This window comes from Pteropus alecto, unplaced genomic scaffold, assembly GCF_000325575.1.
Source record: "Pteropus alecto unplaced genomic scaffold, ASM32557v1 scaffold86, whole genome shotgun sequence".
Classification (NCBI taxonomy): Eukaryota; Metazoa; Chordata; class Mammalia; order Chiroptera; family Pteropodidae; genus Pteropus; species Pteropus alecto.
In genome coordinates, this window is record NW_006442109.1 from 16,363,631 (window position 1) to 16,381,449 (window position 17,819).

Consider the following 17,819-nt stretch of genomic DNA (forward strand, 5'->3'; position numbering starts at 1 on the left):
TCCTGCAATAGTTTGATCATAGCATTTAACCTCTGCTACTGCTAAGTGCTTTCCACACATGCTATTATTTAAACTTTCCAAAAAACCTCAGTTGAGTACAGCCATTATCCCCATGTCGCAGATGAGAAACTGAGGCTTAAAAGGAGTAAGCAGAATGAGCATGGAGGGACAAATCCTCCTGACAGAAGAATTCCAGGTACAAATGAGAATACTCCTTCCTCTAAGAGGTGTGGCTTCATTCCTCTGTCCTTAAGGGTAGCCTGGCTGAATGACCGACTGGCTTCTAAGGAGTAAAACATGGAAAAGGAAAATAATAACTTTGCAGTGGAGAAGACAGCAGATACCCCATAACCGAGTGAGCAAGGTTAACATTGCTAGTGACAAGTCATGTGGATAGCATGTACTCCTCACATGATGTGAGAAGGCACTTCGCCTCTGTGCTATTCTTCCCCCAAATCCATAACCCCAGTCTAATGATGAGAAAATGCCAGGAATATCCAAATCTGGGTCTATTCTACAAAATACCTTCTCAGTACTCTTCAAAATGTCAAACTCATGAGTACACAAGGAAAGATTGAGAAATGATTGTAGATTGAACACAGTAAAGTGTACTGTGGTATCGTGGATTGGATCCTGGAATAGGAAAAGGACATATGTGGGGAAAAAACAGTGGATTCTGAATAAACTCTGTCATTTAGTTACTAATAATGTACCACTGTTAATTTCTAAGTTTTAATAAATGTCCCATGTTTATGTAAGATATTAACATTAGGAGAAGCGAGGTAAAAAATATAAGAAAACTTTCTGAGCTATATTTGCAACTCTTCTGTGAATCTACAATTATCGTAAAAAAAAAGTTAAATCAAAAAAAAAAAAAAAAAGATTATGCCCAAGGTTACAAGCCAAGTCAGGATTCAAATCCAGACCGCCGACTCTCCCTAAAGTCTTCTATGTTAACTTCCTCCTTGGTTGTGTCTTTAAAAAATGTTCCTTGCATTTTATTGAGTGTTGTGTTCCAGGCACTTTTACATAATTATGCCTAAAATAAGTCATTCCTTGTTTTATAGGTATTTCCTGTTTTTCTCTTCCTGTAGATGATACACTTTTCAAGGGATGGAGCCTTTTCAGTAGGAGTAATGGTCCTCGCATCCAGAATCAAACGTCAGCACTTCACAGGCACACACAGACTCACGTACACACTCGTACACTCACACACACTCATACACTCACACTCACTCAGTTAAGCATTAACCCAGACGTGTGCTTAGGATGGTACATTTTCCCTCTCTTGATTTCTAGTGAGTCCCGCTACCCAGTCAAAAGATATCATGGAGAATTGTCCCAGTCCAAGCTACAAATAGGGACAATTTCCTCAGAACTTTTAGTTCACTGGAAACGTATGATCATAACTTTGGAAGAGCCGCAGACAATAGTCACCTCAGCAGCCCCTCCTGTCAAATTCAGGGCCTGACAGGCCTGTGAGTGAAAAACACTCCAGGAGCATTCTTTCCAGCCCCCAGCTTATATGTGCTGCTGACGATATTGTTTGTTTGATTGTCAATGCGCTCCATCCTCCCTGACACCCTCTCTTGTCTGAGTTAACTGCTCCCTCCTCAGATCCCTGAGCCCTATGTCTGCACCCTGAGGAACACATGTTGTATTGCTTTGTAATTTCTCTGCTTCTCATGCTGGTCTGCATTGCAGTCATCTCTGTGTTTCTCACAGCACTCCTGTCACTTAAGGAGACCCCAAATATTGGAGGAAGGAAGAGACAGGGACCCCCATCAGCTCAGCTTCAGCTCCATCGGCTAGGGAATTGGAGCTACAAGAGCCTGAAATTTATTTTTGTGACTTTAACTTTTCATTATGAAAAATGTCAAATATACAATGAGAGAATAAAATAATAAATCTTCATGTATCTTCATCCAGTTTCCAGAATTATCAATATTCTCACATTCTTGTTTCGTCTACTTGTGCGCGTGCGTGTGTGTGTGTGTGTCTGTTTTGGCTAGAATATTTTAAAATGAATCCCAAATGTCAGATCACTTGTTCCATCAATACTTCAAAATGTGAGACTAAGCTGTGGAACCACTGAATTTTGGGGTTAAATGAATCTGAATGGTCATCCTCTGTCTCCATGGCAGACAGCACCATACTCAGGATCTCCTCTCCACAGTTGTACTTCTCAATCTCCTTGCCAAGGTCTCCCTCAGGCAGACGAAGGTCCTCTCGCACCTCCCCACTGTCTTGGAAGATGCAGTGTGCACAGTGGACACTGAGATGGGCTCTCTGCCAGGGTCTTGGGGAAGGTCCCCTGGGGTGATTAGTATAGTTCTTCCCGTGCCCAATAATCTCCACCCAGAGGATCCTCTTGCTTCCTTTTTTCCAATTTCTCTCTTGCCTCCGGCACCACCTCTTGTTATTTGGGGATTATCATTTCCAGTTTTTACAAGCTAGGCTGGTGATGCTCAGAGAGGGTAAGGGCCTTCCTTGCCCAGGGTTGCCAGTCAGGGGGGCAAAAGCTGGGGGGCAAAAGCTCACCCAGCTCTGCTGAACTCCAAAGCCCCGGCCTGCTGGACTGCATCAGCAGCCGTGCCTGATGTCCTTGGTGTATCTTCAAGGGAGCCTTCCATGAACACCCGCTTCCCTGTAAACAACAAACAGCAGGGGGAACAGGCTCCTGTGCTTCTCCTCATTGGTTATAAATGTCGCTTATGAAAAAGTGGCTTTGGGGAGGTTAAATCTGAATCTGAGAGCTAGGTTTCAGGAAGTGTGTTAAATGAGTGGGAGAAAGTTTTATTGGGGGGAGTTCAAAGCAATCCTCAAAATGCACACTATGGGGAACTCTCCTTCCCCACCCCAGAGACTGCTAGAGTCTCCACTCCAGCCCTGCCCACGCTGCCCAGGGGCCTCTTCCCCATTGTATCTCCTGCCCTTTGATGTTGGATAAACCCAATCCATCTCTTTCATATCACTACAAAGGAGCCTCCTAATTACTTTGTTTAGACAGCCTCTTTTCCAAATATTAAACATTTGGTCTTCCCAGGCCCCCCAAGCACTTAACATCATCCAGGTTGTTGCAAAATCCACGTTCCCCAAACTGGTTGGCAGCTTCCCCTCTCCCCATTACCAGTCTCTCTGGGCAGATCCGGACATGTGCCTCCCACACAGTCTTTCCCCCATGCGGCCTGCACTAGGACAAGCCCTTCTCTGGGAGAGGGTCAGGGCAGTAGGGATCTCAGTCCTGCTGGGAACCTTGGAGAAGCCTCAGGAAAATGAGACCAGTCTGCTCACGCAAGCTCTCAGGGGTGGCCTGGCATCCCTGAGGCAGGCATGTGAGGGACGCTTTGCCCTGGTGGTGGCAGGCCCAGTCCCTGGATCAGGGCATCTGCCAGCTGGTAGGGGAACCGACACTTCCAATTGCCAGACCACAAGCTGCCTTGAGTGGCCTGTGTCTCTCCAGATACCACCTGCTTGGGAGCTGGAGGGTACAGCAGGCTTTCCTTCTCCTTCAAAAACATCTCTTTTCCTGGAGCACCATCCCCATCACCAACCTCAATGGCCCACCACCCTTTTTTGGGGAAAGGAAGTTGGCTCACTAGTTTCCTCCTCAACGGCTATTAATGGTCTCCGTTCTCATGCCTCTCTCCTGGTCCCATGACCCTTCAATACCCAATGTTATGGGCTGTCACCCTCCATGGTGTGGGCTGGTCCCCAAGGGAACCTTGCAGCTTGGGGCTGCTCCCTGGATGTCCCACTGTCCCCACATGGGCTTCACTGCTCCGGCCGAATGAAAACAGCCTACTACAAAATGTGGCAATCAGGGAAGGTTTCGGAAGGGGCACTTGGGCAGAATCTGTTTCCCTTTTTTCCTCCCCTCTCTGCCTCCCTCCTTTCTTGCCTTTCTCCTTTCAAGTTTTTATCATAAAAAATGTCAAACATATAAAAAGTAGAGCATAATAAACTCCCACATGCCTATCTCCCAGCGTTAACGATGACCAGCTCTCTGCCTCGTTTCATCTGCATGCCCACCCCCCCACCTCCTGGCTTGTTTTCATTAGGAGCCTTAGGAAGTGCCTGCTATGCTCCGTGTACCTCTGAATTTCTCAATTTTCATAACCACCACATGAGCTGGTATGATTATTAATTATCCCCATTTTACAGAAGATGAAACTGAAGCTCAGAGTGATTAAGCTCGTTTGTCAAATCCCATGGCTGCCAAGTCGAAGGCCATTCCTCCCTTCTGGTGCCCTCCCCACTACCAGTGAAGAGCCATTTAGGCCATTGGGTCTGGCTGGAAAGGTCTAGAAAAATGCCAGTAATAGAACAAGATGGCTCCTGCTTCCCAGCTGCAGGTTTCAAGGCGATCATCCCCTTTCCATCCAACCTTTCTCCCCCAGCCCACTCGAGCTGAGTTCTTCACTGCTGATGTCCTCAGCCCCCAGTGGCTGAGCACGTACTTCAAATTAAGTTACCACCTGCTTAATAGTGCTTGCCTGTGCATCATTAGACAGGGAGCAAAGAAAACAAATGCACATTTTCATATACAATCTTTGTAAGAAGACGTCCCCTCCTCACCATGTTTGTGCTCATGGCTTGATCTGGGTTTGGACTAGGCAGGAAACACTCAGGTGCTGGGACACGTTTATGTGTTTCTTCCTCAGTTTCCTGCTCCTCCCCCTCCACCCCTGGACAGAAGGTCGGTGGTTCTTGGTAAGAATAGCTCCTTTGTGTTTCCTTTCTTCCTGTGCCTAATTAGGATTATGCTTGGGAATCAAGCTAATTAATCTCTGCCAGTCCTGGGTGAGATCAAGCTCCTTGCACTATCAGTGTTGATCAATAACTCACTGCTGAGAGTCTGAAAAACAACCTTGTTCCTTTCAACACAGGCTTTAATGAGAATAAGGCAGGATGGCCTGGGGGAGGCCTGGAATGAGTGGGTGTAGTGGCCCAGCCTGACAGGATGCCTTGAGGTGTCATGGAAGAGGCCTCCTGAGTGTGAGGTGGCTGCCACAGGGCAGGGTTGGAGCTTCTACACAGGGCTGCTTTGGAACATCATCCAGTTTATCCTAGCATGGAAGGGGGTCACTGGGAGTACTCAGACGATGGTGGAAAACGATGACAAATTGCTGGGTGTATTTTAGGACAAAGACAAGGTGTTCCCTCCTACAAGCTTGCTCCCAACACTGGGCTGCCACCTCGGCCCAACACGGACCAACTACCTAGGAGAAAAACTCAGGTTTGCAGGAAAGGAGCCTGCAGAAGGCCAGGGAAATGGGAGAAAGCAAAAAATCTCATAGGGCTGCAAGAGACAGAGGAAGGAAAGACCTGGCCCTGGGAGCAAGAGAAAAGTGGTCTGTTTCTAAAAAATCCGTGCTGTCTCTGGGTTTCTCTGGGCCTCCGCAGAGTAGATCTTCAGAGATACAGAGATGGTCCTTGCTTCCAGAGGGGAAGACACAATCGTATTTCTTCCCAAGGAGACTATCAATAAACGGAAGAAGAAAAAGTGGTAACAGACTGTGGAATTGAAGAAAGCCAAGATGGTTTTAAGACCTTTGAAAGTCCTAGCCTCCATCATATCAAATATATCAAACTGAGCTCCAATCCCATATTAAATAGTAATTTTATTTTGCTATAAAGATTTGAGATTTTTTATAATTGTTTTTGAAATGAAGTTCACTTTTGCAGTTTATCTTTTGGCACCATATTTCTTTTCAGGTTGCATACTTTTTCATAGGTTTTCAAAGGCTTGCAGGCCTTGGGCATTGTACTTATGATACCTAAGGATAAAATGGCTGAGAACCTGCAAGACTTTATCTAGGGAGCCTGTCCAGTGGAGCATCAACCCTCAAGAGTGAGAAGGGAGAAGCTGGTAGCATGCAGTAGTACTCCCTATCAGTTTTGAGAAGAGATTGTAGACTTAGGCCAAGGGGACATCCTTTCAGGTTGTATTCCAGAATAAGTGATTAAACAGGGAAAGAAAAACTGGAAAAATATGTTTCTACTTCCATGAACATGCCCCAGTATGGAGCAGTATAAAATTTTGGGCCTGGGAATATTCATAGGAAAACACCCCAAAATGATGACATGTGGCCTTCCAAACCCATGTGGCTACAAAGACTCTGTGGACCAGCCACTGAGACTATCATGTCCTGGGGACACCAGAATACAACACACGGCAACCTCAGGGACTTGGCCTGATTACACCAGCCCACATGGCAGCCCATGGAAGTAGGGGAGGAAGGGACAGGGATTCATCCTTCCGGATAACATGTGCAGGTGTACTTTAACCTTGGAATGCCAAGGCAGAAAGAACTGCAATTTGAAAATACCAATTAACTCACTGAGGTCGGCTGTGGTCCCAGCGCCTGCAGAAGACCCTTTGTTTTGGAGTTGCCAGTTTTGTAGGAAGTAACAAAGAAGCGTTGTGGAAACCATGAGGTGCACTGTTAGCTGTCAGTCTTCAAGTGCAGAACCTTTGTTGCAGTGTTCAGACTGAAGTCTATTTCCCAGGTAACTGCCAACCAATGACTAACCACAATGGCGACATTAGTACCTTACCATTTCTGCGCAACACAGAACTCCTCAATGGGCAATCTTCTCAAACCCTCCTGGACAGCATGAGATTTCCTCAGAACTCCAAGGTGGTCTGAGGCTCTTCCTATCTAATCTTTCTTCTTCTTCCACAGATGTCACAACTGCAGCATGGTCTGAAGGCCGTCCCTGACTACTCCTGATTCCTTTCCCTTTTGTTTCCCATAAATATATCTAATAAAAATCCTGTGCACATCTAAGTCCACCCTGGTGTCTGCTTCCAGAGGACTCAAAATGATATAGCTACCAACCCATACAGTGTGACTGAGCAGAGCCTATTGCCTCATTCTTAAAATGGTAAGGTTTTAAAAAGTCCTCATAAAATGTAGCCATAGGAGGGCACTGAAAATGGATTGCCCCCAAAGAATGCAGACTCCTGCCAAGATGGGTTGACATCTTCTTGGGGTGGACTTTACCACCATTTACTTCTCATAGAAGGGCTGAAGAGGAACCATCCAGAGAGCTGGTTATAAGGAAAGCTACTATTTTAAAAATATTTATCATTTATTAAGTACTTATTATGTGACAGGAACCATGGTAAGAACTTCTCATACATTGTTTCATTCAATACCTACACAATTCTAGTATGTACCTCTATTTTTCAGATAAAGAAATGGAGTTAATTAGATGTTGAGCTTGGATTTGAATTGAGAGCTGTTTGATGCCAAAGCTAATACTCTTTAACCTTTAAAATATACACACATGCACATGATGTGATATATATGTTTCCATGGAATAAAAAATATATGAACTAGAGGAGAAAAATGAAAGAAAAACAATGTAGTAGAGAGAAATTAAAGCCACCAAACAGAATTGGCCTAAAAATCTATAAAGAGAAAGAAGAGAAAATAAAGGTAGGGAGATTTTTTTTAGTAAAAGTTTTAAGTGTTAACAGTTATGTGCTATTGGAGACAACCTCTCTTGGCTTCAGCGTTTACAAATCGATTAATGAGGCAGTTGATGAAATGTCTCTAGATTTCATTTCAGTTCTAACAGCCCTGTATTTTCTTCTTAAATGGAACTTTTAACTTAGTTTATCATTTTGTATAACAAGAAACAAACTAAAGTGTTTGTTTTCAACAAATCCCACAATTAGTAAAACGATCCGTTGGGCCTCCAGTGTGAACAGTGGATTTCATCCTTCACCGAGAGAAGCAATTTGCCAGGATCCCGAGAGGATGTGGTAACTACCATGGGCATCGCACACATACCCTATAGAAAGTCCATCCACTGTTTTTCCCAAGCTCTTGCTCGGCATGAAGTCCTCATAGGTAATCACTATGCATATTTTTGGTGGTGGTGTGTGTGAAAACTGGGATGAAAGCAGAACACTGTATCTGAAAATAGTAAATAATTATGTTCCCTAATTATGACATAGGCTTTTAGTGAGAAAAGGAAGAAAATATGTGAAAGTGCTTTGAAGAATGTTCACTTGAAAAGTCTCATTTGAGTCTTTTCCCATCTTCTTCATTCTTCTCTAAATCTGCAAATGAGTAGATTTTAACTACTAATTGATGTTTTGTCAACTTTCAGGAAAAGGCTAAAAGGCCACTATCAGTAGGAGAAATACACAACCCAGAGAAGCTGACTCAATTACCAACTTAGTTCTACAAGTCTGATGCTGTCCTGACAAGTTTCCCAAATAATGTAGATAATGCAGATATGAAAAGCACTATGGGCCTTAAAAACTCTCACCACACACACACAAAAGCAACTATGTGAGGTAAGGTGATGGATATGTTAACTAACCTTATTGTGGTAATCATTTTGCAATATACACAGATATCAAATCATCATGTTGTACACCCTAAACTTCACATTGTTATATGTCAATTTTGTTTCCATAAAGGTGGAGTAAAAAAAGAAAAGCACTGTGGGCATTTCTGGGAGGAATGAGATGGAGAAAAGAAAACAAAATGCATCATTCTTTGACAGAGGAATGTAAAAAACTCACTAGTTTACTATGTTAAAAAAAAGATGGCACATTTATTGCTACATAAATGTTATATACATATTGTGTTTTCTGTTACAGTGACAGAAAAATTTTGAACTTCTTGCTGCTGGTTGAAAAGGTTTATCAATAATACCTTGAATTTGACACAGGATACAAATCTGCAATAAACCAACAATGGAAACTGGAGAACAAGATGAGAAGCAATTCATCTCGGACAATTAGCTCTTAACAATACTCCATAGGTACTACACGGTATGCTAGAATCCTACTATGGTCTTAAAATGCTATTGTAAATTTCTGATATTAATGAACAGGTTATGATAGATAACCCTACATTTTTACTACCTAATATAATAAAATAAAGTAAGAAACTTTTTACTGAAAACTTTTCGATTTCAAAAATCTAGAAAGAGTAATATTTAGAATTCAAGAAATTTTCTTACAAGATTATTGTATAAAAGACTAGCTACAGTGAAAAATAAGCCAAATGTTTTTTTCTTTCTATTTTATGAAGGAAAGCTTCTGGGCATACTGCAAAGTCTAATATAGCGAAAAAGACAACAAGCTCCGAAGAAAAAAGGCCAGGCAGTGGCATATGTTCACTCACACATCATAAGCAACAATTTCTGTTTAGCTGATTAACACTGAAATGAAGAACAAGGCCACAGATAGAGTCTGATGTAATTGGAGAATATACGCAAATTAAAATAACCAAAAAGTCCACTAAATTCACAAACGACTGATTTGTTAGGAATCATCCTGATTGCAGGATCTGAAGTTCTGTCCTGTTTTTGTTCTTTCAAATTAACAGACATCTTTAATTACATAGTGATTTGGGTTCTTTCTTCTGTGTGCTGATTGCCGCTGTTGATATTGACTATATAAGGAATCATTAAGCCAAGTCAACATTGTTTTGCATGTTTTTTTTCTCCCCAGGTTGTTGTGGTGGAAGACAGATTTCATGGAAGTTCAAACTGATTATTATGTCTTAAAAAACAACTCTTAAGGATTAGAGACAGAGGGGTGCCTTAATGCACAGTATTAAGATGGGCTGACATGTACTGGTTTAATGCTAATCTGGCTCATCTTCTTGGGACAGGGGCAGATGGTTTGCAGTTGATTAAATCACCCACTGAATTCCTCCTCACTGACCAGCTATCTAAATGAGAGAGAAATAAAGGCTAGGATAAGGAAACACGGGTGACCATTGCTCTTGTATTCCATTAGGTAATTAGCCTCAGAGTGGTGTGTTCATTTATTATGCTACCTGCCTTGGTGACTACTGAGTTTTGTTACGTTCACCATAACCACAGCCTGAAAATCTTTGTATTTTAAATTCATCTTGTGCTTACTTATAGCTAACACTTTATAAGTACTATATCTAGTACTTACTGCTTGGAAAACAAAGCAATTTCTAGATTCTTCCCTTGTAATTTACACTTTTTTGCTATTATAAGCTTTCCTATGAAACCTAGAAGCCTGAAAAGTCTTGGTTATTATTAGAAATAAAGCAATATTTATTTTGGGGAAGATCTAGGGGACGAAATTTCCCCTTTCAAAATCTTAGCTAGGCCATGGTCACAGATGGTCTCTGCTTATCTTTGTAAGGTAAATATGCAAAGCACATAGGGCTACATGGAGGATTCTGGACTGTGACCATAAACTATTCAGAGTCAGAGACCAAATATAACACCCACAAAGAGAAAATAAAAATGAATGAAAAAATGAGCAAGAAAAATGCAATACCAAGTAATATTTTCCTATTTCATGGAAAACACTATTCATATGGCAAAAGGATAGGAGAGGGCAACGAAAGACTTTCCCTTCCTTTTTAAGACACTAATAGGTATGCCGGGAATGCTAAGGGCCAATGGTTGTCACTGCTTTGTTCTCTGCACGTGAACAGCTTTAACGAATGCTGGCATCAGCTGAGTGTAGATCAGCTTTCCACATTAACTTTCCCTTTATATGTAGACCTTACAGTTCCATAACAATAAATAAAATCTGTAGTTACAATGCATTTGTCAATTCAGTTTAGGCACAAGGCAACTTCCACGGTGAGTGGAGAGATCGAGACAGTCTCTGATTGTGCAGAAGCGACACACTGCTTGCAACAAAATGATATGCTGCAAACGTCTCACGGGCTGACGTTCTATCTGATGAGCTTCCTATCTTCACTTCTGATGGAAGTGTTGACCAGTTGCTTTGATCGTAGGATTACATTTGAGTTTCTTCCTTCAAGTGTTTGTTTTTTCTTCTCCCTCCTATCAGGTTTGTGTCTTCAGATTATCTGAGATGTCCAAGTCCTTATGAGGAGAGGTCACCTTCTATCTAGCCTACTGATAACTCTGGAACTGTGGCAGGGAGAGCAGCCAAGGGAGAGAAGAGAACCAATTAGGACATCACTGTTAAAACTAAGCACCTCTCCCCCCAAAAAACAAAAACAAGTTGGTATTCTTCATTTATACGCAGGGTTTACACTACATTAGCAGTCTGCTAAATGATTTATTTATAAATGAGCCTCTTTCATTCAAGGAGTAATTGAAATGGTTTTACTTGTTGTATGTGATAAGATTTTTAAAGGTGATCATGTGATTATAGAATCACAAGATATAGGATTATATAACAGCTGTGACAATTATTCAAACCTTAATTTTGGCAGCATTCGAGTTGGCAATACCTGAGCTTTGAGGTTCTACTCATTCATTTCTGAGTGGAGAGACAATGTTAAAGCATACATTAATGGCTACATCCAGTCCATCATACTATGTTTTAAAAGTTTCCATCTGCTGCCTCTACACTGAAAGTTTCTAAAGGCAGGGACCTTTTCACATTGGCCCCAGTTTCTTGATAGTAGGTCCTCGATAAATGTATGCTTAATGAATTTTTAAGAAAACTTTACTATTACAGTAAAAATTTTATACATTTATTTTCTCAACATAATATACATAGTAGTAACTCTGATATTTGCCATTTTTGATGAAAATAGTTTTAGGAAGAATCATACTTTTCACTTCTTAATTAAACAATAACCACAGAACTTTTTTTTTTCCTATTAGATTTGATGCTCTTAGGGAGGATAACTGAGATACTCAGAGCCACCTGGCTTTACATTAAATGGTGGCAAATCCTTGTGCTTTCACAGTCTTTCAATCTGTGGTCATTTATCAGCTATTTTGATTCCAGCAGCCATTTTCCTGTTGCCCAGTTTCTTGCTAGTTTTAATCTGCTATTCATTTCTATAAAGAATTGAAAGTTATCAGGTGAAACCAGAAAACACCTTTATGAAATTTGCAACTTTTAAGACATATTTTAAGACAATAAACACTAACCTATGAAATCTAATGGAACAAAGTGCATTTAATATATTTATCATCTGAAGCCTTTTTAAAAAAAGATTCTTGATCTCTTTTTGATAGGTGAGAATGTTCTAGGTTTAATTTTAACCTAAGTGGGGCAATTCCCTTATTACACAGATAAGGGCAGAGATATGAAAGCAGTATGAGATATAAAAGCAGTAAAAGAGAAGAAAGTAAACAGAATGAGGGAAGAGAGATGAGATTGGGAGAACTGAATGAGAAAGAGCTAGAGTGAAACTAGTAAGAAAATAAGAGGAAATGGGTACAACAAACTAGAGAGGGACAAAAAAACATAAGACACAGGCTATGAGATAAATGTGACAGATGAATATATGAAGCGCTCTTTTCACAGCCCAGTGAGTACCTGGGACCTGAGCATAAGAAGTTACCTCTCATCATCATCATCACTCTTCTTCTAAATGATCTGCCAATTCAGAAAGTCACCTTTGCATTGAGAAACAGTGGCATGATTTTATAACTTCCAAGTTTACTTTTGAACAAAAGTAATTTTTTCACGATATTCTGTATTTTCCACAGAATATGAAACAGTAGCTTGGGTTTGAGAGGATCTGCAAGTTAACTAGCTCTTGCCAAAAGTCTCTTTGACATGCATAATCAGTTAGATTGCTGGATATTTTTTTGTGGTGGAGGTGGCTTACAGTTTTCTCCAGTTTGCTAATGTTCGAATTATAACTGTCACTTAAACAATTCTCTTGTCCCTAAATGAAATCTTCAGTTTTGGTCTCTTTTGATCCTAGGAAGGATATATGTAGAGGTGGTAGGAACCAAATTCTTCAGGAAAGGGTGAGTTATTGACTTAATATTTGTAGTTCACAAAATATTCTATCAAATTTCAGACTTTCAGCTCAAATTGGCAACCATAAAGCTGACCAAATGAAATTTTTTTCCTGTCCATACCTTCCATCCATTCATCTTTATTTACTGCTATTAATCTGCTGATAAAACTGGGAAAAGAACTACACATTGCTGAAGGCAGATTATAAAAGTGAAGGTACCAGTTCTATTCCTAAACCATGCTGCTAGTTAAAATGTCACTGCCCAAAATATTTAATTACAGTCTATATTAATTTCTGCCACCTAAATAATAACTTTACAACTTGGATTATAGATAACATGAATATATAGTTAAAAAAAAAGATGATTCACATTAACTACTTGGGCAATAACCTCACATTACTTTCGTCACTTTGTTAAAAAAAAAAAAAAAAAAAAAAAAAAAAAAAAAAAAAAAAAAAAAAAAAAAAAAAAAAAAATCACAAGAAAGGTAATTGTGTTTAGTCCATGAAGAGAAGATAAAAGAACAAACTTTCAACAAGTAAAATTCCAGAGAGAGGGGATTCTGGTTCTATCATATATAACACCTTTACATTCATCAATAGATTCCAGAAGGTGTAAATGATATGCTTACAGGGAAGGAAGATGCATATTCACAAACTTGCACTACTGATCCAAATGGAAACAAGCAGTAACTGTGTATAAAGATTCCATAGCAAAGAAGAGGTAGATGGTTAATGGAAAACTGGTTGATGATACAGTCAAATATTTCTGAGTAGAGGAATGAGGAGTATGAGAGGTAGCAAAAGAATTTTTTGACAGAAGAGCCTTTGCACTATTTTCTTCTTGGATCAAAATGACATTCATTTGAGAGAGTATACATGATGATCCAGAACAGAAAAACCCAACAATCTTTATAGTAATCACAGGATACCAGCACACTTTGAAGAGAACTGTAATTTGTATAAAATGACACTGGCTCTCTTAAGTACGATTATACAACAGAAAAGTAAACTGTTGGATTCCAATTACATGTGGCCTTTACCAGGACCAGTGCCTGCAGAAAATTCTGTTCAAAATTCTAACTCAGTTTAAGAAAAAGCAGGTGATTTCCTTGTACTTTCTTTTCATACCCTTACTTACCTGGCTGATGTTTACATATGACCCATAGGGTTGGTAGTTTCACTAAGCCCAGGATGGGTTCCTGGCAGTGTGGTTGGCGGCTCTGCCGATACGGCAGAAACTTTTTCTTCTTCCCTTCTCTTAAGGCAGGCTGCTTTGGGGTTAAGATTCCTCTCTGAAACAGAGAAAAATAATTTTTATCATTATAGTCATAGTTATGAATCAGGGACTCTTAGGTCTTAAACTGGGCAAATTGCTGTTATTTTTTCTTCCTGTGGGTTTCACTCTATGGTAATCCAAAAGTGAGACATTATTACTCAGGAATTCTTAAATCTGGAGGTCTTTTCTCTAGAGTATTTAGTTTCTATAGAAAATAATTCTCCAGTTTCCTTGAAGATGGGGGTGAATATACTTTGCTGCCAGCATTAAGGAAGCAAAGCAGGACACAGGGCTGATGGTTTCACTGTTCATCTTCATGCCTCACCCATTCGCTGCTCTTCTTGGTGTTCCAGATTTGCAGCCTTTCTGATTTCATTTTTTTCCAGAAAATACTCCTCCTGTCTTTTATGGTGGAAGGAAAGACAGGGCAGAAGCAATGAAGTAGAGGGAAGATGTAGGGATACAATTTTTCCACAGCAGACCTTCAATCAATCTTCCTATTTTTAGGTCTGATGCTTTCTCCAATAATCAGTACCTCCAAAGTACAGAGCCCTTCAGGGTTTAGGGTTCTGTGTGACAAAATGCTCTGCTTCTTGTTGGTATTCCTCCCTGTTCCACTTAATTTCTTCTAAGTCAGTTACCACTACTCTACTTTTTTCCTACCTTATATATATTTTTTGCTCTCTCATCTACTATTGTTTTCTCTCCCATCTGCCCTTGTGGGTTATGCTATTTGTATTCATTTCAGTGCAGTTTTAGTGATGAGGAGAATATTATCAATGAATATACTAAGCCTACGATGTTTGACCATCTCATTGCAACTAAATAAAAATCTGCAGGGGGTAGGGTCTGGACATTTTTTTGGAAAAAGGAAAAGCCTCAGGTGATTCTGGGACCAGCCAGACTTGGGAACCACTGTCCTAGTTCATTCATCTTCAAACTCACTAGGAGACCAAGAAATGAAAATTGTAATAGTTCTATTGCTCCTAAACTATCATTGGAAGAGAAGTAAGCTAATAGAACTGACTACTGGAAGAGTTTGATGAGGAAATGTTTGCCCAGTTATTTAATCTTTAGTAAAGCTGAGAGTATCAACGTGAAGGGAATATGTGAAATCTGCTGAGGATTAGTAAAATGGTAATGGTAAAATGTAGTCATGAAAATGTAAAGGCTTAATTTAAATTGGAAATGGTGGGGACCAGATGGAATTTAATGTGTGGGGCACCAAGGCACAAAAAGTGCTCTGGCAAAATCTGAGGCTTGGAAGGGAAGTCACTCTTCCTGTTTTTCTCCAGATGCACTGCTAGGCTTGGGTCTGGCTGCCCTCCTGGCATAACCACTTGTCCAGGGATGGTAAGTTATGGATAGCCAGATACAGTCTTGGAGCACCATCCCAAACCAGAGGGGAGCCCAGAGAGTCCAGAGGATGTCCAAAGTAGACATGCAGACAAGATGTATGTCTTTATAGAAACTGCTGGGCCCCAGGACTGCTGGGTAGGGACCCTGCAAGGATGAAGAAGCTCTTACAAATGCATAGGTTACCAAAATACCTCAAAACTGCTGTAGTTAAGAGTTAAAGTCCAGGGAAGGACAATGGCTATCCTAAACTCTGAAGGGGCTGCCATACACAACGAACAGGTATTGTGGGCTGCATGAAGGGGTTATGAACCCTGTTTGACAGACATACATCGGAGTGCCTTTCAAGGAGGAAACTTACACATGGATCCCAAGGCTTTTACATTAAGTTGTAAAATAAAGGCTCTGGGCTTTGAAGCCCAGAGTCTGAGGATGGGAGGAAGGTAGGCTGTTATAAATATTAAAGTAGTCCCTAATGAATTTACAGTTCATTGTATTTGTTTTATTCAAACTCTATAATAAGTCAATGGCTCCTTATACAGAGCTTTTCAGACTGTGTGAAAAAGTTTGTACCCATGACAGTGACCAGAAAGTTAGTAGGCAGCCAGAAGAGCCTAGATATTAGATCCTCTCTCAGACTCAGCTTTTCTATTCTAGACTTACATGGAACTACTACAAAATCAAATCTTACAAATGAATGAATAAGATCCACCCAGGCATGGTGTTTATAACATTTTTTCAAACATAGAGATAATCTCTCATTTTTATGGCTTGGATCTGAGAGTACATACTTCTGATCTTTAAAAAAATGTTTTTAAAAACACAGATGACTCTGTATTCCAGCTCTAATAAACTATGAAAAGGGAAGATGTTGTACAGTATTAAGTTCTGGAACCACTGTTGTCCAGACAGTTAAGACTTTCACAGACCAGACAGAGGTAATGGTCTTGACAATAAACGAGTAGAGTCAAGGTAGAAAATATCTTGGGCTGCAGAGGAGGAGGATGAATGTACTTGGACCACTGAGCACAGGTGTCTTGTTACCTTCAGAGTGAAACAAAGGGTGTCAGACACAATGAAATAAAAACATTTGGTAAAACAATAGGAGACACTGAAGGCTGAAGGAACAACTGTTCCCACCACAGATGAGTGGGCAACAATCATAATGTCTTTATGAATATCTCAAAATAGTCTATAACTCTTTGAAGATCAGGTTTTATTAACATTTACCCTTTACAGATATTTTAAAAAGTCTTAAGACAATAGGAGCAAGTATCTCACTTTAGTGGTGGTTGGTTATACATGAAATAATCTATTCATCATTCTTATTCATTACATATACTGGAAGGAAGTGGATGGATAAATTAATTATTGTTGCATGTTTTTCTGAAAATGTGTTCTAGCTCTCAAACTCTGGTTTCCTTAAAAAGAGTATTCTTTCTGTAATCAATTCTGAGGGTCCATGGTTATAGTTGTCAACACCTGTCTACTCCTATTCTTTTTTCTTTTCCAACTTTCTTTAAATAAAATTTTACATAAATATCTAATAAATAAGAAAGACAGAATTGCTTTCAATGAAGAGAGGTTAGAAACAGGGCCTGAAACTGAAGGTTCCATCTATAAATTCTTTGCAAAAATGCTTAGGATGAGGCATTTGTAACTTCAGATATGAAAATATATAAGTAATATGCAAAAAAGCAAGTTTGATGATAGAACCTCTCAAGGGGCGTGTATTAATTAATAACTCATTAATTAATAGCACATAGCTGGTTGGGACAGAGGAGATGTCCAGTAAATGCTTGTTTAAAAAAATGAAGTTTCAAAGCATCTTAAGGATTCCATCAAACTTCTTGAAAAATAAAACAGTTGGGGAAGTTGTCTGAGTCAGCAGTGGATGAGCATATATAAATCACAATTTTGCCTTTAAGGACACACAGGTATGCCAGTGCACCTAGCCCAAGAAGTCATAGCATTCCAGATTAGGGATCAACAAAGAAGCCCTGATACCTTAATGACATGGTTAAGGCACAAAAAGTGAGGCAACACCAAGATGGGCCATGACCAGGCATTCTATTAAGCAGCACAACCTAGTGGACGCCCTTAGGGTATAGCAGGCAAGAAACTGAGTACAGAGAAGTAGAGAAGACAGAAAGAACACAGGTCTAGGCAGGTAAATTCAACAGTGTGGGAGACCAGAGTTAAAGAACAGGGACACAAAGCACTAATGCTGAGCAGCAGGCAAAGGCTGGCTGTTCTCTGCCTTGTTACATAGGATTACTCTCTACTGGTCTGTGGGAAGTACTGAGCCTATGGATATTGACCAATGCCATAAGACAGAGGTGAGAGAACTAGAGAGAAAACTTGGTCCACATGATGCAGTGGCAGAAGTACTAGTTGAACTTGTAATCAACTTGACCAAGCAGAAGAGTGAGTGGAAATAGAAATGTGTGCCCATCTGAGGCAGAACAGTTATGTATCTC

The 17,819-nt window shown here is 40.2% G+C and overlaps 1 protein-coding gene across 5 annotated transcripts in view; it reads right to left on the bottom strand.

The window, feature by feature from the left end:
* Positions 1 to 8,534: 8,534 nt before the first annotated feature.
* Positions 8,535 to 17,819, bottom strand: part of TCF12 (transcription factor 12) — a 292,040-nt gene continuing 282,755 nt past the window's right edge. For all 5 annotated transcript variants that reach the window (XM_025038866.1, XM_006920328.3, XM_025038865.1 and 2 more), the window contains 2 exons: positions 13,846 to 13,999; positions 8,535 to 10,902 (listed from right to left, as the gene is read on the bottom strand). In XM_025038866.1, the coding sequence (XP_024894634.1) occupies positions 13,857 to 13,999 (143 nt within the window). In that variant the 3' untranslated portion in view covers positions 8,535 to 10,902; positions 13,846 to 13,856. The remainder of the gene's footprint in view (positions 10,903 to 13,845; positions 14,000 to 17,819) is intronic.